Here is a 26,881-nt window from a genome sequence, read left to right on the forward strand (position 1 = left end):
ATTAAGCCTAACATTATCTAACTATACAGTACACGTATGATACACTGAATGATGGAGGATTTATCAAAATCACCCTAATTTATAGAAGAGTTAATAAGCATCAGAGAAAATAAAGACCACTTCTCGAACTACATTTAACTAAGTTACCTATTATTTTTTACTGTATATAAATTTCCATATATATGTCAGCTCAGTAGAACAACTTCAACAATACATATAGCCGCAAGCAGCGATGAACAGCCCTCGCCCTCCGTGAGCGACCCGTAGCCGGCGCCAAAGTCGAGCCGCGTAGCCGGCCGCTTCACCGGGAGCCCTTCAAATGACAGCAGGATTTGGAGCCGGGAAGCTGAGGTGGGGATTTTTTTCAGGTTAATGTGCGTTTAAGAGACAGACAGTGAAACACTTTACATTTCCGTGGTAACCACAGTAGCAGTAGTAAACACAGACGCACATTTCCAGATGTACTGAGACACAAAAACACACTGACACACATATTAAGACATTAAGAAATATATTCAGCCACACAAACCATTGCACACACCCGTGGACACATGCAGACCAGCAAACCTACACATTTATTGTCCTAAATTTTCATTTGGCAGGACTACCAAAGCTGAGGTGGGGGATTTTGTAAATCACTCCAGAGGCCAGATTTTGGAACCAAAGGACACATTTTTCACACCATCACAGTGAAAAGAGTCTTGTCTCTCATAAAACCGCAAGATTTATTCAATACCAAGGTCAAACCGTGGTTCCAGTCACCTCACTGCGAGCTCTCTAAATGACAGCAAAATTTGGACCCGGAAAGCTGAAGTGGGGGATTTTGTAAACGGCCGCAGAGGGCACATTTCTGAGGCCACAGTAATACAGGCACATACAGACACACAGAAATGAAAGACGGCAGCAGCAGCAGGCACTTCTACAGCAATTTCATCTTCCAGTACACATCTGTCATTGAAATAAAAAGGTGGCTATAGGTCATCGCCATGGCAACAGCGTGGAAAATAGAGCATGGGTCCAATTGGCTTTTTTGATCAGGATTTTTCTGCCAAATTTGGTACAGTTCTGACAAACCAAATGTTTGGCTATCCATGCAAATTTGCAAGTCATTACAGAGGGGGTGCCATTGCGCCTATTGCGACTTTGTTTGATCATGTGGGTTCAGGCTCGTGGGGAGTATAAGTGATTAAAATCTGACAACACAACAGCAGCAGATATTTCTTTAGAAATTGCATCTTTAAGTGTAAAACTCTCATTGGAAAACAATGGTGGATCTCAGTCATCGCCACAGCAACAGAATGAAAAATAAATCACGGGTCCAATTGACTCTTTTGATCGGGATGCCCAAAGGATTTTTAATCCATGTTTGGTACAGTTCTGACAAACTAAATTTTGGCTCTCCATGTAAATTCATCCTTCAGTACAGATCTCCCATTGGAAAACAATGGTGGCTTTCTGTCATCGTCAAGGCAACAGCGTGAAAAACACAGTATGGGACTAATTGGCTTTTTTGATCGGGACGCCCTAAAGGATTTTTGTGCCAAATTTGGTAGACCTGTGACAAACTAAATTTTGGCTCTCCATTCAAATTTTCAAGTATTTTTGCAAATTTTCAAATTGTTATACAGGGGGCGCTATTGTGCCTATTGTGATTTTGTTCAATCATCTGGATTCAGGCCCCCGGTGTCTAAAATTCATCAATTAGTCAGATTCATATCCGACAATGCGTGTGCGATTTATCACAACTTGAAGGTGCCAAAAACGTACGTCATCTTGCAGCGTCGCCAAAGGAAAACCGTAAAAATTAATTACGAAATTTGGATAACTTTTCACTTTTGTCGGTGGCGCTGAGCCACGCTTGAGCTTGAGACATTACTCAGATTTTAGAAACAATCATGTGAGAGCTGGTCGTTTATGAAACCTGTAAAATATAAAATTTTCACGCGATTCTGATTTCTGGGCAAATTTTGGTGAGTCACATGTTCAGGGGGTCAAATTTGAGGTCGTTACGGAACTTGAAGAAGAAACATAATATTCCTAACGATTTCCAGGCTCACGCCCACTTGGCAACCGCATCATATACATTTTTTTGAAAGGTCTCGCACATCCCCACGTCATGGTGGCCCCAAGAATAATAATAATGTGCTAAGATGCTTTCACAGTGGTGTCTGAGGTTAGGGTTATAGTGTTGCGCTTATACGTGGGTTAAGTGATACATATGATATAATGGAAAGATCTTTGTAGGGCATTGTATGAAAATAAGTGATTATATAAGTGATTGATGTAATAGTAATTTATGTCGTGGTGTGGTTGATATTTAGTATTTCACGTTAGTTGTGTGTTAGTAGTGAATTAACAAACGTGAACTCTCTAGCAATAACTTTCGACTATGATGCTCTAATTGGTCTTCGAGTCACCTCTACGTCCACAGCAGATGAACATCACCGAAACATCTGGTCATTGTGTGTTTTTGTTATGGACTTGAGGACACTTTTTGTGTTTATATGTTTGAGAATATAGAAGTCGGAGTTTATGATGAGCACCTGAACGCAGCAGCAGCGTTTCCGCTGTTCCCGTGTCACGTGATGTGACACGGCGAAGCGGCTGCTGGTTAGCGAGTTTGTTGACTTTAGCATTTCTTCGTTCTTCATCAAAATCAGAGCAGCGGCACGAAAATGGACAACAGCGGGAAAGAAAAGGAAGCGATGGCTTTAATGGCCGATGCCGAAAAGAAACTAAAGTCGTCGCAGTCGTTTTTCGGGGCGCTGTTTGGGTGAGAATCTCACATAGCTAATTTTGTTAAGCTAAGGGCCAAGTAAGCGGAAGGTGGTGACTGGTTCTACTGCTCCCAAGACGGGACCAAAACAGTATTAACACGATTGCAACACTGAGCTAACTACTTTATTTTATCAAATGTTAGATTGTTCTGGTGGGTATGTATTGCGACTGTGTTCAACACCTCAGTTTAGCTGCTTATGCTCTGTTGTCACGGGTCACCGCTGAACACACGAGTCTCAGACGAGTCTCAGGTAAAAACACCAGTAACAAGCAGAAAACAGCACTAGCTGCTGTAATGTCTTTTGAGGACGATTTTGTTAGGCTAATGTTGTATTGACAGATTGTGTAACATTTAAAGTGAACCGCAGTTCATGTAGCGACTCGGTGGTTGCGATTGCGCCACCCACTGGGGAGATTTTGCAAGTGCGCAAATCACATGTCATGTTTATACCATAGAGGAGCGGGTTTGTGAGTTTCACCAGATTTTGCAATAGGTTAGCAGGGTAACTCAGACTTGTTTTAATTTAACTCAGAAATTCCATGCAAGGCAGCCATATGAGTGTCAAATGTACAATTCAAAAAAATTCAACATTATTAAATTATTATTGTGTCAGGATATGTAAGAAGATTGCAAATAGGAGTGAAATTAGACAACTTTCTAAATTTATCTGGCTGTTTTAGCTGAGTGACATGAACAGTGAATGATGCATGCCCAGAATCACGTGTGCCTTGTATTACCAGTGTCTAGTTTTAGACTTCAAATGATTATGGTACTTGATATTTGTCACTATTACGCACCTGTGTGTATCTAGCTGAAGTCTGTGACCTTCAAAAGAAAATCTTATTAAACTAAACACATGTGCTGTCCCACAGGGGTTCCTCCAAGCTCGAAGAGGCCTGTGACATGTATGTGAGAGCAGCCAACATGTTCAAAATGGCCAAAAATTGGTGTGGTAAGAATCATGTTTCCAGATTTAATGAAGATGTGCAGTCATTGCATTTTTTTCTTATTTGTCTGTAAATACCTTCAGTCCTCTTAACATGCTAAGTTTTATTTTTCAGCTGCTGGAAATGCATTCTCCCAAGCCGCTTGCCTTCACCTGCAGATGCAGAGCAAACATGATGCAGCGACTAATTTCATAGATGCTGGAAACGCCTTTAAAAAAGCTGATCCACAAGGTAATCGTTTCTGATCATCTCCCTTGGGATATATGACTGCTGAAACTGACATAATGCCTTTAACCGCCAGCTCACAACCTGGTGCTTTTTCCAGTGGCCTATGCACATGAAGTCCATGTCTTCTGGTATCATTAAGATGTTCCAGATGAAGAGCTTCACTAGCATTATTCACATCTCATCCAACAGTGTAGTTAGCAAATATGGATGTGGACAAATTAAGTTTGCACAGGAGAAAAGTAAATTATATCACACCCTGTGGTTACTGTCTTTTCAACACAGAAATATTGTTAAATGGACTCTTGCACTGAACCCTGCATATCTCACAAGTTGATTTGTAGAGGTTTATTGACATGAATTCACTTAATATTTGCAGAGATCTGGTCTTAACATACTGTGTGTAAATATTATTTTTCTTAACAGAGGCCATAAATTGTCTAAATCGAGCTATTGAGATATATACTGATATGGTGAGTTTGTCTTCATTTTTAAATAAATTAGTTTTTTTTTTCTTTGCATATGATTTATTTTGGAACATGTAATGACTTTTCTTTTTAAATTTAGGGTCGTTTCACCATCGCAGCAAAACATCACATCACAATTGCTGAAATATATGAGACAGAGCTAGTGGACATAGATAAGGTAACGTTTTGTTGAATTAGGGCAGAGTCCTGATTCTAATTTATCTGCTGATTGAGCCTTTTGTTTTAATATTCAGTGGTAAAGCTCTGCTAATATCTCAGTGTTCCTTTCCCATCCAGGCCATTGCTCATTATGAACAGGCAGCAGATTATTACAAAGGGGAAGAATCCACCAGGTGACTATTTAAAATAAATAATATTTGCTCTTGTTTGCTTCTGGGATGTGCTTCACATTTTTTTAGTTCGTACAGTTATATTTTTCATTGGTCCCTACACTTTATGAGTTTGTTGGAGTGAGATGCCTTTTGATTTTCCTTTTCAGTTCAGCAAACAAGTGTCTTCTGAAAGTAGCAACCTACGCCGCTCAGCTGGAACAGTACCCAAAAGCTATTGAGATCTATGAACAGGTGAGATAATGCACAACCAGTAGCCTTTGTCCCAACATGTTCACCTCACATGCTGTTATTAATAAAAATCATCCATTGGATTTTCTGACCTCAGGTTGGAACCCATGCGATGGACAGTACACTCCTGAAGTACAGTGCAAAGGACCACTTCTTCAAGGCAGCGCTCTGTCACTTCTGTGTTGACATGCTCAATGCAAAAGTAAGTGCAACACTGAACCTCTATCCATATACAGGGACTGTAAGAGGAGCCTCCATTATGATCTTTATCTTCTTGTCATACAGCTTGCTGTGCAGAAGTATGAAGAAATGTTTCCGGCCTTTTCGGACTCCAGAGAATGCAAGCTGTTGAAGGTAGGCTTTGGTGTTACTTCGATACGGTGGCCGACAAGGGCAAACGCGCCGCAAAAGAGGAACGCCGCAAAAGAGAAACGCCGCAAAAGAGAAACGCCGCAAAAGAGAAACGCCGCAAAAGAGAAACGCCGCAAAAGAGAAACGCCGCAAAAGAGAAACGCCGCAAAAGAGAGAACACAACGGAAGTGCGCCAGGCCGATAGGGGGACCCCGAACTGAGGGGTGCAATGAACAAAGAACTTTTACAGAGGCGAGAGAGACACATGTAGTGACATAAGTCACGTCTCATTTTGGAGGCTGCGTAATGACGCAGGTTATAGTGTTGAATTGCAAAAGAATTGAATGAGCGACCTCTGATGATTGTTCTCATGTGCTAATATGTGCTAACAATGTTCTGTTACATTTGTTTACTTGATCAAAATGTCATACAACGTGGGGGGGTTGGGAGATCTGAAGGTGCGTTTTCCATTTGTTAATTAACACTTGGCCGTCATCTTTTACAACATTGTACTTTTATAATACTGTAAAACATGACGGCCAAGTGTTTAAAAAATAATAAATGTAAAACGTACTCTAATGCCCGCTAAATTCACAGCCAGCAGACGTTCTTTTGTCACTTTGCTTTATTAAGTTTTTAGTCAGAACAGGTAACAGGTAACAGGCTACTGTTTCAGCCGTAGCCACGCTAACTAGGGATGGGAATATCGACTCTCTGGAATCGATACTTCCATACTTTGGAGTCGATACTTTCTTAAGTATCGCTCGATACCACTCCTAATAAAAAACGTGCAATTAGTTTTCACTTCTGAGAGTTTTGGATGTGTGAAAACCAGCCCAAGCGTATTTTAAATAGTCTTCCGTATCACATGATGATGGCAGCCAATCAGATGTCAGAGCTTTCCAGAGCCAGTCATGCACTGCAGAAGGAAGTATTACTCTCTCCACTCTGCAGCGTGGAGGGACCTCCTCCGTCTCAGTGCTGACAGGCACGGCAGCATGAAGAGAGATAGAAAAAGAAGCATTGTGTGGTGCTATTTTTCACCCACTACGAAGGGAAATGCTATTTATTTATTATCATTTTATTATTAGCATTTAAACAAGTATTTATGTTCATGAGCATTATTCATGTTGCCATTGCAATAAAGATATTAATCAACACTGTGCAATAATGATTTTCCTTTAAGGTGCAGAAGGTATCGGTATCGTCGATACTGACCCTGTAGTTACTTGGTATCGGATCGATACCAAATTCTGTGGTATCGCCCATCAGTAACGCTAACTCCCCTCACCGAACAGCTCTCTCTCACCCTCCCTCTCTTCCCTCCACACACACTTCTTCCCTCCTCCCTGACCCATCTCCCTCTAGCTCACCCTACCGACTCCCCAAAGAACACCCTGAACAAGACAACAACCTATAGTCATTACAGCACCTTCAGATCTCCCACCCTGCAACACCCCCCCCCCCCCCCCCCCCCCGCCACGTCTCCCGACGTTGTATGACATTTTGATCAAGTAAACAAATGTAACAGAACATTGTTAGCACATATTAGCACATGAGAACAATCATCAGAGGTCGCTCATTCAATTCTTTTGCAATTCAACACTATAACCTGCGTCATTACGCAACCTCCAAAATGAGACGTGACTTATGTCACTACATGTGTCTCTCTCGCCTCTGTAAAAGTTCTTTGTTCATTGCACCCCTCAGTTCGGGGTCCCCCTATCGGCCTGGCGCACTTCCGTTGTGTTCTCTCTTTTGCAGCGTTTCTGTTTTGCAGCGTTTGTCTTTTGCAGCGTTTCTGTTTTGCAGCGTTTCTCTTTTGCAGCGTTTTTGTTTTGCAGCGCGTTTGCCCTTCTCGGCCACCGTACTTCGACCTTAAAATCACTAAACAAAAACACTGAAAATTCCTGAAATATAGAGAGGTGAGGCTGATGGACAGCATGATGTTTTTTGTTTCATTTCCTTCTCTAATGTACAGCATTATTGTAAATATGTTTTCTATCCAACCAGAAACTTCTAGATGCCTATGAAGAACAGAATGTGGAAGCCTATACTGACTCGGTGAGTCACAGTTTTCTTTCAGTAGAATAAAAGCATGTATCCACCATTTGTGGCAATTAGTAAAACAATATTAAAAACTGAAAGTTAATATCCAGTTTTGTGGTATTTATTTTATATTGGATAGTAAAAACAAGTCAAAAACCCAACTTTTAATTTTCCTTATTTGGGTAATGTTTTCTACTCAGGTGAAGGAATACGACACCATTTCACGGTTGGATCAGTGGCTCACTACAATGCTTCTGCGCATCAAGAAAACCATACAAGAGGATGAAAGCGACCTTCGCTGATTTTTCTCCCTGCTCATCCTAAATCTCTCAACGACCGACTTGCATCCTTCATGTTGCCTTGAACCTCTTCCTTCCACTCTAGCAGCCACCTTAGTTTTTTCACCATTAGTCCTTATTTCTTCACACATAACGGTGTTTCTTTCCTACAATTTGGAGTATCGTTTCCTTTGCATTTTTAATCTACTCAACACATTGCTACGAAAAGTATGGTCTTTATAGGTCTGAACACTATTTTCCTGAGTGCATACTGCACATGGTGTGTTATTTGTATATTGATATGATACAGGTATTGGCTCAACAATAGTTGAAATATCCATAACTGGGCTGCATTACCAAACCAGCAGACTTATATAATAATGGTTTTATTTAATAGTTGTAAAAAAAAAAAAAAAGATGGGAGGATGAAAAAGGACTATGCTGTGGCCCATATCAGGGGACATTTAAATAAACACTTCATCTCAGCCGCGGAGTTCCTCTTAGAGACACAGATGCCCACAGTTTATTCCCCTTTTACCTTCACTGTTCTCAGGATGTGAACTAATAGATTGGATGAAAAGTCGTGCTTTTAGAAGCATTGTCAGCTAATTTGCTTATTGCTGTTGTCACATTCATTAAAGTGCTTTTATTCCACAAAAGGAGGTGAAAGAAGCTCAGACCTTTGTAAACATTTGTTTTTTTATGGATGAGACCTAGAACAGCTTAACTGAGTTCATTCACAAATATTTCGTTTTTTTTTAAATTGTGTGGTTTATGTTTTTTTTTTTTCATGTCAAACCTAACCAGGCTGAAGAAAAACTACTTTTTTAAGTCCTACATCAGATGCAATACATTTAAGGAAAAATTAGCTTTACTGATCTGAACACTGTGCTAATGTATCCTGATGATTTTCTCCACAAACAATTGGTCCTAAATAATTTGTACATCGGTGATGTTTCCTGTTTAAATAAAGCTAATTGCAGCATCCGAGGCGTGGCCTCCACCTGCCTGCTCTCTCGTGTCCACTGATCACCTGAGGTGATGTACTGACCTACACGCGAGTGTGTTCGCCTCGCTTTCCCAGGTACCTTGAAGAAAATGCGGGTTTAAAGCGAAGTTAAGCGGTGCGGCCGGTCGCGTGGTGGTTGGACGTAAAGACGCATGCATAGTTATTTTCTTGAAGAATATGGTTCAGTTTTTTCTCGCTGTGAGTTCATCTTGGGTTTAGTAAGTAAAGCTCAATTATTAAATTGTCATGTGTCTGTCATCTTAAACACGAATCCGTAAAAACCTCTCACGTGTTTAAGCCCTGAAGATAAAATTGAACGTAAATTCGCGTCCCTGGGTTTAAATTCTGGTGTTTTCAGCTTGTTTAATGAGTGAAGTCCTCCGGGGCTTCGCTCCGTTGTTTTTTGTACAGTCTGTTGGTCTTTAATTAGACACAGGAGGGAAGGCTGCGTTCAGGTGCCTCCTTGCAGACCTGTGGTAAACTCAGATATTACACTAGGATTGAGCTTTTTCAGTGGCTTTACTGTAACTGTAACTTAACAGCTCAGCACCGAAACTCAGTTTTTATTCAGAAATGCTGCAGCATGTTCATGATAATGTTCATAATAATCTTGATAATATGTCAGTGTCAACTTGAAACTGTTGCTAAATGCAAATGCTTAACTAAAAGGTAATGTGCTCCATTATGTTGTCGTCATAATTCATTAATGAAACTGATTGACTTCGCTGAGGTTCAAGCTTATTCAGAGCTATAAAGTTTGATATGCTGATTGATGTGTCTGTCACCTCTCTGTTATCCCTTGGCAGGTACATCCAGTGTGTGGTGTGCAAGCTGAAGCTCATAACACAGAAGGTCTAACAGGATCATCTCTCTGAAATATGATCTGTTTCTAAAGGCAGCACTTCACACTGCTGGGTTTACCCCTCTGGAGCCAATGAGACGTATTCGCACCTACATCGCTATGGTTCTCTTTGCCACTTTATTTATGATCTTTTATTTGACCCTACACCTCGACAGGAACTATAGTGTCAGGGCTAGACCAGACCCACTGCAGCATTCCAGCCTCCGGGTCCGGGATAGTGATGTGGAAGCACAGTCCTCCAAGCAGGAAAGCTTCACCACCCCAGCCCCCTATGTGGATGATGTGGACAATGTTTCTGTTTCGGACAGCCTTAGACACACCATCCCTCAAAATGTAGCATACTGGAACCGTCTGCTGTACTTGGCCCTCAGGAGTCTGGACAAGGGGAAACATCCGTTCAGACATACCTCCCAATGGTCTCACTGCAGGGAGACCAATGACATGCGTCTGCGAGTCAATGTGCATGACTTCACCACATACCCTGTCTTATTCCAGGAATTTTTGCGGGTCATGAACTGCAGGACCCCTCCAGTTCTGATCAATCAACCCAATAAGTGCATCTGCAGTAAAGGGGATGTCAATGACCAGACCTTCCTGCTGTTCGCCATCAAGTCAGCTCCTGGAAACTTTGAGCGCAGGCAGGCAGTGAGAGAGACCTGGGGCCGAGAGGCGGTCTATCACAGTGGACTGAGAGTGCAAACAGTGTTCTTCTTGGGTATCTCCCCGGAAAATGACCCTGACCTCAGGCCACTGCTGTCATTTGAGGCAAAACATTTTCGGGACCTTTTGCAGTGGGATTTCCATGAATCCCTCTTGAACCTCACATTAAAAATGCACATGTTCATCCAGTGGACACTGAAACACTGTCCTAATGTCACCTTCATCTTTAGTGGGGATGATGATGTATTTGTCAACACACCAGCATTGCTCAGCTACTTACAGTCTCTGGATGCTTCTAAGGCATCTCAGCTGTATGTTGGGCATGTCATTAGCACAGCAACTCCTCTCAGGGATCCTACAAGCAAGTACTACATTCCTCTGAGCTTCTATGATGGCCCATACCCTGCTTATGCTGGTGGAGGAGGCTTTCTTTTGTCTAGAGCATTGCTGCAACCCCTATATTCAGTTTCACGTGTCATTCCTTTCTTTCCCATCGATGATGTCTACATGGCATTGTGTTTTATGGCTCTGGGAGTTTCTCCTGAGGCACATGCAGGCTTTCAGACATTTGATGTCAGCGAACAGGATCGTGAAAACCTGTGCGTACATAAAGCTCTTATTCTGATTCATCAGCGCTCCCCCTGGGAAATAAAGAGACTATGGAAAGGCATTCACAGCCCCTTTTTGACCTGTTGATATGGATGGCAAAAATGCAATACCCATAAACATTGGCTGGAAATGACCAGCAATTGTTTCAGGATTATGCAACAGGATTCTATCTCTAGTTTACATCTTGCAAGGAGTCAAACTTGCATGAAAAAACCCATGGTCTTTTTAGCAGGTCTGTATCTCATGACCACAAAATGTTTTCAAACCTCATTCTTTACTTTTCTTCAGGCCATTTAGGCAGTCAGTTTATTTAATGGTCAAGTTTGACATTGTTTAGCTGTACCAGTAACCTTGTTTCCCCTTTCCTACAAAAAGAAAAGGAAAAAAAAAAAGTCTGGACAACTGAAATGTTTAAACTTTATTTAAACACTAAAACATGTACATAGGTTATATGGGTGTACAGTTCAGGGATTTTGAATAGTGTGTAACAGCATACAAACCCATCTAGAGTTTAGGTGTGTACTGTATACGAAAAAAGTTTTTTTTTTTTTTTTTAAACACGTTAAATCGGTCACCTCAATGAAACACAAAGAAACCAGTTAAATACTATAGTCACTAACAGTTTCAAGAGAAGGTACATACACAATAGGGGTAAACTTCCACCATTTATTGCTCGAGTTGTTTCTTTTTTGTGCATTAAGCATTCAATTCCACCAGCTGTTTTCTGCACTTTATCTCTGCATTACCACAAATAACCATGGTGACCCTGGAGTTAATGTGAAACAATATATTGTATAATGTTTTTAGCAGGGCTTTACTACTGACAGTAAATCTATTAAGGCACCAAACCCAGAGGCGTGAAATGCAGTTTTTTGAAAGAGCAATCTTTCTGCTGTGCTTCAGACCTCACACCAAAACTACACTGTGATGAATACAGTAAGATTGTGCGATATTTTATCCCAGTAAATCCTCATCCACTCATATTAACCAAATCACAACTCATTCCATCAGGTCAATGAATATACTTCTCATACAGGTCAAGAGGGTAGTGCTCTTTGTACTGCTGTACATGCCTCAACAGGGCTTCTCTCTGCTTGTTCAAGGTAGGCGTCATCTCCTCATACACGTCAGTGAACAACAGTTCAGGATTGGGCTTCAGACGCCTCTCAGCCCTCTCAAATGCTTCCATAACTGTTTTGCGAGATTGCTTCCTCCAGCTCCTCTCATCATCCTCGCTCCACCAGCCACGGGCTGTCATGTAGTGTCTCAGCCTGGAGATGGGATGATCCTGCTTGTCCCAGTAATTCACCTCGTCCACTGAGCGGTAAGCTGAGCTGTCATCGCTGGTGCTGTGGTGGCCAATTCTGAAGAATGGAGAAAGAACAATAAAATAACATCTTCCATCAAGTCAACGCCTGCAACCCGTTTATATTTTCTTCATATGTTTTTAACAGTGTGAATGTTATATATTATTGTAGGCAGAGCTATTATACCCTTTTGGACTTTTCCTCTCCCAACACATTTCTTTCCGTTGTTTTGTGTGTCTTTTGATCATAACCTGCGCAAATTATTACAAGGCAAAAGTCACTCCTATTAAAGTTCATTTAGTGATGGGCAAATGATACCGAGGCTTCGGAGCTTGTGTCACTCTTCCTGAAGTGGAGTGATTCGAAACACTGTGTCGGCGCTTGTATCAAAACACCAGTGTCATGTGACTTCGAACGTCATCACTGGTTCGCTTCGTGCTTCATTGCTTCAAAGTGTTTCAAAGCTTTTCATTGGCTCATAGTCTTTCAGTGTGTGTCATTGGCTCATGGCGTTTCAATGCATTCTGGGGCAATGACAGCTTGACAGGTTTGACAGATTTGAGTGGTTTGGTGTCATACCAGCTATATAACATGCATCATTCTGCTTCAGGATTTGGAGAGTGAGAGAGAGTATTTTGGCAAGTTTCACGGCGAGTCCCACCAATAAGTGACGTTCTAAAGTTTGGGATCATTTTGACCTCAAGAGGTCTGAAGTTTTATTGCTGTCATGGGATTGAAACAGTGCCAGTGCTTCAGTCGTGCTCTTTAGAGGTTGCTATGGCTTCAGTTGTCCACCAGATGTCACCGTCAGTGAAGTCTCGAAGCTTTGAATCTTTTTCGGCACAATTGTCAGGAAAGCCTCAGTGCTTCATGAGGCTTCACTTGCCCATCACTAAGTTCATTGCTTCAGGTGGGATTGTGCAGAAAGCCTGTATTTTACTCAGATGCATTTTGATCTTTGTCACCTCTATTGAAACTTTTGTCTTGAGTTTTTCTTTTTTTGCTCAGGCCTCTAATGGAGGATTTGTGGTTCAGTTCCCATTTATCATGATTTCGAACACAAAGAACGGCACCTGCAATGTCTGTGTTGTAATAACTGAGCTACCTTCTAGAAAGGATTGGTTAAAAAGGAACTACACTGATTTAACAAATCAAAATCTGTTTACAAGTCTTAAAAACTATTCAATATGTGGAAAAAAACATTTTGTCAGTTATCAATCAGATATTTTGCAAGGCTGTTGGTTAGGAGATGACTATTCTGTACTGATCAAGATTTCTGTCAAAATAATTGTATATTTCTGCAACAGTGCTCAGTTTTCATTTGAGAATTCCCCAGTGTGAACATTCAGAATGGTCACAAAACACTCACTAACCTGTAGGTCATTGCCTCAATGAGGAAGGGCTGGTTCTCAGCCACAGCCCTGCGACGCGCTTCCTTTGTTGCATTGTAAACAGCAAACACATCATTACCGTCAACACGAATGGACAGCATGCCATAGCCCGGACCACGGGCGGCTATTAAATCAGAGATAGAATGAAAGATATTTTCAGAAAAATTGCTACAAGTCTCAAATCAGAAATCCACACCAATATTTCCTACCGATGCCATCCCCTCTGTACTGCTCATTGGTCGGAGTAGAGATGGCGTAGCCATTGTTGCGACAGAAGAATATCAGTGGGCACTCAAGAGTGGCAGAGAAGTTGAAGCCAGCATGTGCGTCCCCTTCGCTGGCTGCTCCCTCTCCAAAATAACAGATTACAGCACGATTGGTATTTTGTCTCTTCACTGCATAGGCAGCTCCAGCCGCTGAAACGGACACATCAGGCATGAATACATATTTACATCTGTGCTGTATGTATTTATGTTCTAACAGACTGCAAACATTAACATGTACAGCTCACCCTGAGGAATCTGAGTGGCCAGAGGAGAGGAGATGGACACAAAGTTCAGATCTTTGGAGCCATAGTGGACAGGCATCTGCCGGCCCTTACCAAGGTCGTCGGCATTACCGTAACACTGAGCCATAAACAAATCCAGAGGAAAACCACGGTACATAAGCACTCCTGCAGGGTGGCACATAGGAATTATAACACCATAAGTCAAGACTTGGGCAACTGATGATTACTACACTCGGTGGATATGTATATAGCATATATGATTGGTTTTCCAGAAGGCTACAGAGTCAACATACTGAAGATGTTATATGGCCAATGAAAAATGCTGTGGGAAATGTGAAGCAGTGCTTAAGAGAGGGTAGAGCAGGAGAAAGAGAAGGGTTAGATGCAGCATTTCAGAAGGTGTAAAGTGTCAAGACGGCACACAAGGAGTGTAACTGATTGGGAGGGTTGAGGTTGATAGTTTAGCTCGACTGACTGTATTTTCCATCCCCTGGCCTTAAACACGTTTCTCTCACAAACAACAAAACAATAATTATTCTTCGGAAAGCTTTTATCTACATGTGTTTTGTTCCTTTCAATGCAAATCACTTTAGGATGCAATAAATGTCTGATTTATATGAAACCCTAATGTGTTTCCTATATAGTGTTTCCAGAGAAATACCTAAAAAAAAGATGCAAAAATTAGAAGTTCAATCAAGTAAAGTGCTGTAATCACTGTAAAAAGTATATTTAAAAATATAACTTTGTAAGCAAAAACAAATGCTTACAGAAATTGTGGTTTATGTAAACCACATACGGGCAGATTCTTACCAGCTTCTCTGTATTGACCGAAGACGAGGTCATCTGGCTCAAGAGCAGCAGCGCTACCAATATGTGTCCCTTCCTCACCATAATTAGTCATGTAGAAAGAAATCCGACCCTGTAACAGAAACATATTAACATTCTTCCACCTATACAATTGTTAATGTGCAAAATGTAAGCAGAAAATCATACCTGTCTCTGAGATTCATAAAGAATACGGTCCATTGTGTTCAACAAAGTCATCTTCTGATAAAAATTCAAAACTGTCTCTTTGGAGAGCTAAGGACGGAAGAAACAAAGTGTCAGTAGTAGAGGTCATAGCGCCACTTTCAGTGACCACAGGCCTATGCAGACTCATATTGTACCTGAGGGTCTTGAGAGGGGTTCATGATCTTGCCCTGCCTGTCCATCACTCGGTACACTGGGATCCCAGAGATGACATTGGGCTGGATAAACTCAAGATGATCCACAAACTCAGCTGAAGCTCCAGGGAACTGTGGCTTTTCCAGTGATGAATCAAAGGGCTGCTGCCAGTGCACGGCCTAAAATAACGAATACAAGTATTATTTATTAATATCCTCACTGTGAAGGTGGCAAAGGAAGGCCCTCTAAATACAGACATGGGAGGGGGTGTATTTATTATTTCTACCGTTATTAATGTTTAAAGGATTAAACAAGGTAGTCCTAATTTCTTATATGTCCTTGGATTTGTCACAGTTTTAGCCATCTTTCTAGCTCCATTTGCATTCAGTACAACACACTGAACTTTCTATTTATATTCAGTAGAAAAAAGGAACGTAGATTTGACTGTATCTTGACTTCTCTGACTTAGATTGAAATGTACTGAATTGTCGCACGGTCTTTATTTATGACTGAAATCCCGAATGTGATTATGGATTGAAAAAAGTACCAGATGTTTTATTTTTAAACTCATAATTTGCTACAGAAATAACCTTGGATGATGTTCCTGCATTCACGCCCCTTTCCTCAACCAATGGTAAAGGAGCTAGCTAATGTTCGGGAACCATAACATCAAACACGGGTCTGGTGCACCCTGGCAGGACTTTAAACACATATAACCTTATTCACAAACATGTGGCTGCTTCATTTTGACTTCAGCATGGTTTGTTTTTAACAATAATTAACGCCTTGTGGGTTTCTGTAAGGTTGTCAGCTACGCTAATGTTAGCTAGCTAACTCATCGCGATAACTGAAGTAGTTCTCGATGGAAGTCCAAACACCTCTGGTCCAGAAGCCCAGCAAAAACAACTTCGTAATAAACACACAGTTAAACACCTCTTTCCACGATAACGCGACACCACAAGTTTTCATATCAAACATAAATCAACGTTTTGGTTCGCCAGGCCAAACCCAGACCACAGCGACCTCTCTTGTTTTTGCAGCTAAGCTAACGCTGTATCGTAACAGAACAAAATAGCGGTGTTGTGGAACTTACACCGACTCTGAAGGTTCTGTGTTGGAGCAGCCTCAGTGCCTTCAGTCCTGCCGTTCGACGAGCAGCGCGGAAACACTGTCCAAACATTTTGTTCGTCCAGCTCACAGCCGCCATCTGGACCGTCGTTTGATTTAAGCTAACTAAAATCAGCTAGCTAACGTTAGCTCGTCTGAAATGTTACACTCTGCAGTAAATATGTTAGAAAAGAGAGACTGGCTTTGCCAACGTCAACAGTTTGGTCGCTTTTCAATCTGTAACGCTGTTTCCATCCACAATTACTCTTTGTCAGGTCGAACATGCGACAGATAGCGGTGGGTAATCATGACGTCCGGTCAAACTTTCATAATAAACCTCAATGTGACCTAAAATACCAACACACAGAATAAGTGAGCCAAGGGAACAGATTTGTGTTAGGCATTATCGACTAACAAAAAAACGACGCATTTTATCTGTAAAACATATAGATGTTTTTCTGTCTTATTTGCTATGTGGGTCATGTTTTGCCTGATAATGCTGAAGCTACAACATTAATGTTAGTCTTAACTAATTGTGTGGCTTTTACAGTGGTCGCTACACTCACAGGGCTGCTATAACTACCTTAAACTGCATGTTAAGACTTAAATACGACACATTTGACCAGTTAAGTTGAAAAAGCTGGAGTGCATGCTTTAGTAGGTTTCATTTCAAAAGATACAATATACTAGATAATCTTTATTGTTATTATTATTTTGAAGGCTGTTTTAACACAACGCATCGCGACCAAAATAGATGACGTCATCCGACCGCGACAGGCAAATTTCCCACCGTGGCAGTAGCGTGATGGAAGAGTGCGGTTCTTCAAATGCTTTTTTGCGGGAGTTTGGTTGTGAACAGAGTTTACTGTCTCGACCTGACGGTTCAGCGTCCTTCATCCAAGGTAACGGCACAGACACGGCGTCGTTATATATCGCATCGTGTGTAGTTTAGCACTTTAGTGTTTCCATTATTTCTTATTGAAATGTCATCATTCTCAAAGCATTAACTCACATATCATCACTAGTTGCTGGACAATAAAACAGCGGGTCAGTTAGTACATGTACAGCATTATATGCTTTGTGATTTAAATGCCAGAATAAATTGTTGGTGGACCTTTTTAAAGAAGTGGTTACCAGCATCACATCTGGAAGTCATCTGCTTTCTCATGTTTGCTCATGTGGATGTATGTGAATTCATCCCATCACTGCACCACCTCACATAAAACTAAACCTTGGTTTTTAGTGTTTTGATCATTTCTCTACAGAGGATACAGGACAAAGCTGTATTAATTTGCCTCTATAGATATTTCCATCCATCCATTATCTGTACCTGCTTATTCCTAACCAGGGTCCCAGGGATCTGCTGGAGCCTATCCCAGCTCTCTTTGGGTGAAAGGCAGGGGTCCACCCTGGACAGGTCACCAGTCCATCACAGGGCCACATAGAGACAAACAACCTCACACACTCACACTCACTCCTATGGGCAATTTAGAGTCACCAATCAACCTGACATACATGTTTTTGGACTGTGGGAGGAAACCAGAGTACCTGGAGAAAACCCACACAAGCACAGGGAGAACATGCAAACTCCACACAGAAAGGCCCCTGATGGGTTTCAAACCAGGAACCTTCTTGCTGTGAGGCAACAGTGCTAACTATGTTGATATTTTGCTGTTGGATATACAATGTACCACCATTTCCACTAGAAGAATATAAGAAGAGCCTGTTTCTGAGTTCTTCTTCTAAATATCACACTCTTTGGGTGTTTCTGTTTATTTATTGTTACACATAAGCTACTGATGATTACAACATCCTGTAATGATAACTTAATCATATTAGTAATCCTAACCTATTGATGATAGGTATTTCCACTTTAACAGCTCTCTTTGACACCATCATCCACACATTATCTCTGAATGCAAGTGATTAGTTAACGTTTGGATTTGTGTAACAGGCTCTTTCTAAGCCTAAAGTGTAATTATTGGTGCATTTTAACTGCTCTTTCAGTGCAAGTACAAGAACAAGTGAAATGTTTCCTTCAACATTAGTATTGAGTTTCACACCTGTGCAGTGTACTAGTTGCTGTCTGTCTCATTTTGTTTAAATTGATTTAATGCTTTGATGATCACAGCTTTGTTATTGTCTTTATTCAATTATTTAGTTAGTTGTGCTCAGGGCAAAACATAATTTCCTCTCCTGGATCAATAATGTATTTCTTACAACTAATGCCCTTTCTTGGTCATATTTAAAGGTGATACAAGTGTGTTGGCTGGAGTGTATGGACCAGCTGAGGTCAAAGTCAGCAAGGAGATTTATGACCGGGCAACGCTGGAGGTGCTGATCCAGCCCAAAGTGGGACTGCCAAGTAGGTCTTTTGTCATTATGCAGTGTTACTGAATTTGTTTATTGTTGGTCTAATGTTGCTCTAATGCTTTGTGGGCAGTTTACCTCTTATTGTATGTGTGATATCCTGTTCTTCATGTTTCTAGTACTTCATAGTAATTTATATGAGAGATGAATTATTATGCAACTGTCAAGACATTTGATGTATTAGTGGAACTGAAAATGTATTATGTTATGTTATGTATTATATTATGTCTAATGTAAAACTATTAGATATTGAGTTTAAATATGAAATTTAAATCAAAGCTTTACGGCCTTGTCCACTTCTGTATTGCAAATCTGCCATACCACCACGCTCCTCCAGGTGGAATAAGTGAGCCAGTTTTTTTCCTGTCCTGTTTGTATTTCCTAGCTGTAAAGGAGCGTTCACAAGAGCAGTGTGTGCGAGAAACGTGTGAGGCATCTCTGCTCTTGTCACTTCATCCCCGCTCCTCCCTCACTCTTATTCTTCAGGTGTTGCATGATGATGGTTCTGTATCCTTCAATAAAACATCTCTGCTGTGTTGTGCTGTAAAAGTGTTGTCAAGTCTGCATGTAGGGCACTGAAATTATGTCCTAATGTTGTTTCATGGTGAGTGTGCTTCCTTACCTGCTCCTCAGCTGTTGTCCTGCTTTCTGAATGCAGCCTGTATGGCTCTCATGGATGCAGGCTTGCCGATGAGTTGCCTGTTCTGTGGAGTGACTTGTGCCATTGACGCGAATGGTGAAATTATCACAGATCCCACTGCAGCTCAGGAAAAGGTAAATCTGAGGCGATTGTGTTCTGTTATGTAAAAAACACACCGGCAAAGTGCCTTGATATTGACAGGGAAAAATATTTCCTAAAGAAATCCTCTCAGATGGCAAAAAAAAAATCACACTCAAAACTGTTAATAAATCAGCTGAGAGGACTCAGGTTTCATATGTATGCACTCACTGTGACAGTGTTGTCAGTGTTTAGAAATAAAAAGGACTTTTAAAGGACTTGGATTCGTAGAAAAATCACTTTGATCACAAATATACTTTAGACCTGAAGAGTCTTAAAACAGCAGTCTTATATGTTAAAGTAAATTATGAAGCCATTCTACAGTCCAGTTATTGAAATGGGCTTTACATCTCTGCCTCATTTCTGTGCACTTTGTGTATGTAATGCACAACAATTCATTTCCCAAAATTATCAGATGAGCTAGAAAACTGTGGATGTGACAGCCACCTCTGTAGTTCAGGCTTGGTATTTGGGCAGATGTTGAAGGACATTTTTGGAATGTAGAAATCTAACTGAAATGGAGTGAGATGGACCAGATTCTGGGAAAGTTGGGCCCAGAAAGAAAGTAACTTTAATATAACAAAATAACTTAAGGAATATAGTGAGCTTAAAGAGCTTATGATATGCAATGGAATTTTCTTATATTTCTTTTATTATCTTGAAAATTTCTGTGATAGATCCCCTGGAATATTTGCATGTTTCCTGTACTTTTCTTTCCAATCTTCCCAGGAAAGTCGAGCTTTGATGACTTTTGCTATTGACAGCAAAGAGCACAAAGTAATGATGTCATCAACGAAAGGATCATTTTCAGTTCATGAGGTCAGAAAATGCATTAGTTTTTCTTTTTCAGAAACTTTACAACACACATCCATCATGTTTGTGTTTACGGTGCAGGCTACTTTCAAGTCTGACGATGATGATATGTTTTTCTGTCTCCACCTGTATATACTATCTGTAATACTACTGTCTTTGTTGTTTTCCTACAGCTGCAGCAGTGTATAGCAGTCAGCCAGAAAGCATCAGAGAAGATCTTCCAGTTCTACAGAGATTCTATCAGGCGGCGATACTCCAAAACCCTCTGACGAAGATGAAGATGCAACTTTCTTTATCTAGTGTTTTTTAAGTGATGAATACAATTGCTGTTGTAATAAAAAATCTTTATGACCCACTTTCAGTCAAACAGTGCATTTATTGGGATTCATTGATTTTCCTTCATTTTTATATTTACATGTAAAACAAGATTGTGAAGTGGAAAGAACTGAACATCTATTGTACTGTTAAATCTCATTGGCCACAACCGTTGACCTTTATTGACTCACCGTCTCATGACTGTGTGATCAGTCAAAGCGATCTGCATTAAATGCTCTGATATTAATCATTGTATGCGGTAACTCAGCTGTAACCACACAGAAATGTCCAGTGGAGACCGAGGATGGTTCAGGATTGTGCAACACTGTGTGTGGACCGTACAGCTGGAACACAGCACAGTGAAAACTCACAAGGGTTAGATACTGACATTGCAGGTGTGACTACATAAATGTTACCACTTACAGTCACCTAGTATCTAGTATCAGTTCTGTCTTGATGCAATACTGGGTTTGTGGAAAAAGAAGTTTGTGATTTTTGTTGTTCAGCTGTGCACTCTATAAAAACTATACATTTAAATAGAAAATTTCAGCCTTTACATTACAGGCAATTTTTAAAATATTTATTACTTTGAGTTTCCTTGTTCACTGTTTTGTTAATGGCACATTTAGGCTCAAACCAATATGGCCGGAGGCTTTTTTTTCATTTATCAAAGCTGCAGTGACTCAGGACCAAGTGAAGGAAGTGACCAAAGCTTGGAGCATGGTTGTATGTGGCAAACTGCACACTTGTCATGCAGGTATCTGTAGTGACCAAAATGGCGATTTTACTGACTCATGCATTGTATGACTGAGAACTGTATCTTGTATCAGACTGGCTTTTTTCTCTTTGCTAATCTGAACAGAGTTTCAAGGTTCTCATAGTGCAAGAAGCAAGTTCCTGAAAGATTTCAGTCCTTTTGGAGGAGAAAATAGCAGAATCTTTATGTGGGGAGCGCAGAGTAGCATGGTTACTTCTATTAATGGAATAGTTCATAAAAAGAATCCTCCATATTTTTGGCACTTTCACTTGTAGGTCTGCACCTGTCTGTATAACTCATCATTTTTTAGCACTGTATGTAGAAGCACTTGCTTTATTTTTGTATCTGGAGCCAATGTTGCACATCACACTCTTACATCTGAAAACTCTTGAACCTGTCATATATATATATATTTAGCTCCTTACACAATGGCACTGGATATATTTCTCATTTAGGTTTTTATGTATTTTGATTTACACATTCAGCAAAACACAACAGAATCAGTTCTTTCTGTAGGTGCAATACGTGATGTTGACTGTGCAGTGTTTCCCTGTGGGTCCCTCATCCCAGCTAGAGGTGTTGCAAGAAATTTTGGATTCTCTGAGAGTATATTGCTTCTGCTCTGTCATATGTTTTAAAAATAAAGCTCTAGGGCTCTAAAATTGTCCCACAGTGAGGTCTGTCAGAATTTAGCCCCTGCCACGTCCTTGGTACGACCTTCTCATAAATCTGCAGACAATTTCCTGTTTGCTGCCCTACATGTGGCTCCTCCCTCCCTTCTCCCTTGGCCTCTGATTATTCATCGGCTTTTTTGTGACAGTCAGATCTACAATGTGATGATAACATCTGCAATTGCTGTTGTTTCTTTTTCTTCTGCAATGCTTCAGAAAATGTGTGATTATGACCACGGCACATTTAAAAGGAGTCAGGTAACTTAACTCCACAGGTGACAAAATGAATAAAACACTTGAATCCTCTATATGGTGTGATTCTGAATAACTTCTCAATTAATGATTTTTCTTCATGTGCAATGGCTGCCCTCTGAGATGAATGATGTCCCAGTTCAGTTAGATCTTAAGTGATTATGATTTATGCACCAGCTCTCCTGCTGTTTTCACTGTCCAGTCTCTATGTTTTCATCTTCGTGTTGTGACATGGCTGCAGACAGGGTTGACACACAAAGACTGTGATTATTGTACATTTACAGGTGATATGTTGGCCTGTGTTGATTGGGTCTTTTTTTCTATGCCTATCCTTGTACAAGGGTTGCTTTTATGGTGGTTTTGCAGACAGGTAGGAAATCAGCACAGCGATGGCACAGATGTACGTTATGATTCCAAACACAATGGAGAGCACTGAGAGCCACAGAGCCTGGCGAGATGCTGTATTGGCCCCCTGAAAATCCCCCTGAGCCGATGCCTTGTTGGTCTGAGAGATAGAGGAGAGGGGAGTGAGATAAGGATTAGAGAGGGGGATAGAGGAGTGAAGGGCATTCATCATCATTTTGTCAGTGTTTGTCCTGGCCTCCACTGTCCTCTTTCACTCATTCCAATCACATGCTAAGCCCATATTATGTTCCATCTCCGAATCACACCCAGTTTCTCATTCATTTCTTTCTCCTTCTTTCTTCTCTCCCTTTAGTCCTTGTCTTTGACTCTGACCCCTGCTTTAGGTAGCACTCAACAATATTGGAAATCTATCACCTTGGAGCTTCTTGTTATGACTCTAATTAAACCTTAATGAAGGCCATTGATCTGATCAAAAGGCCTTTCCAGCTTGCTGCCAGTTAGCTTTGCAAAAGCGATAATGGGATTTTTTGCTGGAAGGATGCCTATATAAAGGTGTTGCTGGCAACCGGAGATATGGGTGGTAGTCGCTATGCAAGTGGTAACAGAAACTGATGAGATAGTGTGTGGTGATGTATTGCCATTTTTTCCCTTTGACCTGCCTCATATTTCCACTGTTTTATAGAAAAAGACTTGCATGTACTATAGATACTCACTCAAGTATATTTATGTACACTTTTTAGCACAGAGACATGCATGCATTTTTTGTTATTGTTTTATATATATATATATATATATATATATATATATATATATATATAAATAGTGGTTCACACCTGGTGGATAAAATGTTTATAATGCAGGAGTGTATCTGTGTATATGTGTACCTTCTGTGAAAGGTAAAAAGCGGCGATGCCCAGGGGCCAGAAGCAGCAGAGCATGGAGAAAAAAGCTAGACCCAGGTAGTCCTGTGGGATCATCAGGGGGAAGTTGCTCTCGCTGTCTGTATCACTGAAGTCATCAATTGAGGAGTCCTGGGATTCAAAAACAGTGCAGAGGGTTTGGTATCACAAATAGCTATTACAAATACAAACATAACACAATCTCCCTCTCACTCACTGTTTTATGGAAAGCATTACACATTTTCTTTTATGTATGTTCTCAACAAAAATAAAAACTTTGGTAGTGCCTGCAAGATAATGTGACTGAATGGGGTTAGTCTGGATATGCACCAGTTCTGCTGACCGCAGGCGATTCATGACTCATGCATCTTTTTGAAACAGCTGCATATTCAGTGTGGCTTGTTCTCTCACTCCAACCCTGTCATATTACTTTCCTCATTTTATTTTGTTCGAGAAATGATTGTACATTTTCTAAAGATACTGTATTAACATTTGACTGACTGTTCCTACCCCCAGCAACTTTCAGCAATCTTTCTCTGTTTTTTTAAAAAAGCAATGCAAACATAACTGCATTATTGCACATTTTTTGAAAGTTAGTTCACCTAGTTATTTTCATCTAAATGTATAATTTACTGCATATGTCTCTAAAAAAAAATCTAATTTGAAGTCACTCTTGACATAATCTCTGCTGGCATCATCCACTATTGATCATCTCCGCAGTGAAAATACATCATGAAGTAATAGAGGAGTTTTAGGGGCCAGTTTGAGTCTTTGAATACATATTCAAAGTAAAAAAAAAAAGGAGGAGGAGATGTTGTCTGTTTGAGGTCACTGCAATGTCGTATTCCCACAGGACCACTCTTTTACATCACTGCACTTCTGCCAGCATTCAGAGTGAGCTTGATAAAATGTTGTGTAGTGAGCCGATCATTTGTCCTTGTCGAGTGAACTTTACCTTTACAGCAGCCAACATCTCTTGGTTTTAGTGGTGTGTGATACTGTGTTTGTCCAGTTGGTTGCATTTTTAATCAAAGTAATAATCGTAAAACCTTCAGCCTTTTAGTTCAGAGTGAAACCTTCAGTTTAACCTTTCTCTGAGACTTTTTATGATAACTTAAACAACCAGCAGCTATTTATTTGTGACAGCTATAGCACATACCTTTTGTTGTTGACTCTCAAAACATCACATGAGTTTTAAAACTAATTTACATTTCACTTCAGGGTGGGCTTTGCTCAGTGATCTATGAAATAGAACTGGCATCCTCCATCACTACTGTAGTGTCATTACCTGCACCACAGCAGGAGAGGAGCTTTATGTAATCTGGCTCTATGACAGTAAGCAGTTGATTGCTGCCTACCCTGAAATGCACTGCGCATATATCTATTTTAAGTTCCTCTTGTGTGACTATGATCTGTCCTGGGAATATGTATAATATTCTCAGCAATATAATATGTTTAATGTGAAACTTGTCCAAACCGCAAAGAGAATGTGTTACAATAAGACATGATGATTATTTATGAACAGAAATATAGCAATTAATCATATAAGGGATTGGTCAATCCACAGAAAACGAATTTGCAATTATTTAATAACTGATTAATTGTTCATTGTTTCAGTAATTCATTAGGTAATTGTGTTTTAACTTGTTTATGTGCACCATAATTTTCTAGCACTGAAAAATCAATTAATGATTCAATGAGAATTTATTACTTTGTAGCCATTTTCTATGAGTATATGCAGAAGACGAGCTGCACTTCTTTCCTATAAATGTCATATTGTTTAAAATAAATGCTTCACCTTACAGTTGGAAATTCAAATACTGATAAGCAGGGACTTTCTCAGTATCATGTCAGTGGGATGTCTTACGTCAGAGTCAGGAAGCAGGTCATCCTCATCATCCATGCTGTAGGACACACTATGGAAATCCTGGGTCTCGGCCAGCAGCTTCCTCTCCAGGGTGGAGCCGGGCCGAATGTCCACAAACGTGGTCTCCAGGTAGTCTTTGCTGAGCAGTGAGTCTGTGTGGCCCCAGATGGTGGCTGATGGGTAAAAGGACTCCACTGTGTGAGGTAAGGAGCAAGGGTCCAGTAGCTGCTGCTGCTGAAGCTCAGACGGATGTCCACAATAGCCTGTCCACGCTAAGGGAGGGTAGGCCCGGTTCTGCTCACACTTAACCAAGACACCCTTGAACAGCCCACCTCGGGCTTGTCCGGTCCCAGGCACCAGCACTGGGCCTGATGCCTGGCTGTTATTGGGGTTTTCTTCCACAAGAGGGTGCTTGAGCTCATCGAGATCTTCCATCCCTCTGTTTTAATGCCAACCACACATGGGCCCACCACATCAACAACCAAATGTAATTTACAATTTGATCTGTTGAGTGCTTCCCCGAGGAGTGTCCAAAGAGTTAATGCAAAAGCAGCTGTTTTGGCTTTAGTGTTTTAGTGATAGTCCATCTTTATCTTATTCTTTGATTTTTCTCTTCCAGGGCTTAGTCTGGAGGCCAACAACACACAGGGTCAATCACAGAGTGAAATATCCTTCATAAGCCAGTTGTAGCTTTCTTTTCTGTGCTGTGAGATGTGATGTGAATTTGCATTTGCAGATTCAAGATTCTCTTTTCCTCACATGTCATAAGCAATTTGTTTCAGGGTTTGATGGCTCAAGTTCTGCCTCATGTCTTCCATTTCACATGACTGAGTGTGTCACTGTTCATGAATATGAAAATGTCGCTATTTTCTCCCTCATACAATATGAAAATGTCAATTCTGATGATGGAGGACTGTGATTAGCCACAGACAAGCTAATGAAAACACTGGGTGATGGAATTCAATGTGACTGCACTCATGGGAAATATCTCTTGTGATAAAATATGAAATGTCACAGTATTAGTATGAAAGCTTTGGACATTGATCTTTTTCTTCACGAACTGTGGATAGAGTTGAGAAATGATTGTAATGAAAGTAACCAAAAGAGTTTCAAACTATTACTATGTCCTGTTCGTGTTTGTTCCTCTGCAGGAGTCTGAAAAAAGTGCACTGATGCCGCTTCCAACAACAGACCAAAGGCAGCGGCCCTTCAAAAGACTGGACTGAGGCGCAGTGGGGTGTTTTGAAGTTGAATATGCACAACCTCCAGCATCAGTTAAACTAGTGGTGCAATGAATAGGCTGGGGCCATTTCTGAGGGCAGTTAATCTGTAAAAGCAACAAGGCTCCAGAAATAGAATCCCGTGGTGCACATCCGCAGGTCAGCAGGCCTGCCAACACGGCTGTTCCTCTGTTGTTGCTGCAGGAAGTGACAATGAAGAAAGGAAAGTCCACTGATGCTGATCTGTGGCTCTGGGTTTACTGCCTGCTACAGCAGCAC

General features: G+C 40.8%; 5 protein-coding genes across 5 annotated transcripts; 3 read left to right on the top strand and 2 right to left on the bottom strand.

The window, feature by feature from the left end:
* The first annotated feature begins 2,557 nt into the window (after positions 1 to 2,557).
* napab (N-ethylmaleimide-sensitive factor attachment protein, alpha b) lies at positions 2,558 to 8,669 on the top strand. The gene is made up of 11 exons (XM_026299326.2): positions 2,558 to 2,773; positions 3,652 to 3,731; positions 3,841 to 3,957; positions 4,378 to 4,424; positions 4,519 to 4,596; positions 4,716 to 4,771; positions 4,918 to 5,002; positions 5,097 to 5,201; positions 5,285 to 5,353; positions 7,364 to 7,414; positions 7,600 to 8,669. The coding sequence occupies exons 1-11, from the start codon at positions 2,676 to 2,678 to the stop codon at positions 7,699 to 7,701; spliced, it is 888 nt and encodes a 295-aa protein (XP_026155111.1). The 5' UTR covers positions 2,558 to 2,675; the 3' UTR covers positions 7,702 to 8,669.
* Positions 8,670 to 9,498: 829 nt separating this feature from the next.
* On the top strand, positions 9,499 to 10,907 carry b3gnt2l (UDP-GlcNAc:betaGal beta-1,3-N-acetylglucosaminyltransferase 2, like). The gene has a single exon (XM_026298617.1). It carries the CDS (start codon positions 9,621 to 9,623, stop codon positions 10,902 to 10,904), a length of 1,284 nt encoding a protein of 427 aa, XP_026154402.1. The 5' UTR covers positions 9,499 to 9,620; the 3' UTR covers positions 10,905 to 10,907.
* A 378-nt stretch (positions 10,908 to 11,285) lies between these two features.
* Positions 11,286 to 16,628, bottom strand: bckdha (branched chain keto acid dehydrogenase E1 subunit alpha). Its single transcript, XM_026299283.2, has 8 exons — positions 16,281 to 16,628; positions 15,190 to 15,366; positions 15,017 to 15,103; positions 14,834 to 14,942; positions 14,027 to 14,188; positions 13,725 to 13,931; positions 13,498 to 13,639; positions 11,286 to 12,181 (listed from the first exon to the last, which is right to left on the bottom strand). Exons 1-8 carry the CDS (start codon positions 16,392 to 16,394, stop codon positions 11,830 to 11,832), a joined length of 1,350 nt encoding a protein of 449 aa, XP_026155068.1. The 5' UTR covers positions 16,395 to 16,628; the 3' UTR covers positions 11,286 to 11,829.
* A 442-nt stretch (positions 16,629 to 17,070) lies between these two features.
* On the top strand, positions 17,071 to 20,611 carry exosc5 (exosome component 5). The gene is made up of 6 exons (XM_026315416.1): positions 17,071 to 17,196; positions 18,546 to 18,659; positions 19,050 to 19,171; positions 19,298 to 19,438; positions 20,172 to 20,261; positions 20,429 to 20,611. The coding sequence occupies exons 1-6, from the start codon at positions 17,100 to 17,102 to the stop codon at positions 20,522 to 20,524; spliced, it is 660 nt and encodes a 219-aa protein (XP_026171201.1). The 5' UTR covers positions 17,071 to 17,099; the 3' UTR covers positions 20,525 to 20,611.
* Positions 20,612 to 20,750: 139 nt separating this feature from the next.
* tmem91 (transmembrane protein 91) lies at positions 20,751 to 26,199 on the bottom strand. The gene is made up of 3 exons (XM_026315403.2): positions 25,383 to 26,199; positions 23,501 to 23,647; positions 20,751 to 22,755 (listed from the first exon to the last, which is right to left on the bottom strand). The coding sequence occupies exons 1-3, from the start codon at positions 25,815 to 25,817 to the stop codon at positions 22,600 to 22,602; spliced, it is 738 nt and encodes a 245-aa protein (XP_026171188.1). The 5' UTR covers positions 25,818 to 26,199; the 3' UTR covers positions 20,751 to 22,599.
* Positions 26,200 to 26,881: the final 682 nt, after the last annotated feature.

The sequence above is a fragment of the Mastacembelus armatus genome, chromosome 13, assembly GCF_900324485.2.
Source record: "Mastacembelus armatus chromosome 13, fMasArm1.2, whole genome shotgun sequence".
NCBI classification, from domain to species: domain Eukaryota; kingdom Metazoa; phylum Chordata; class Actinopteri; order Synbranchiformes; family Mastacembelidae; genus Mastacembelus; species Mastacembelus armatus.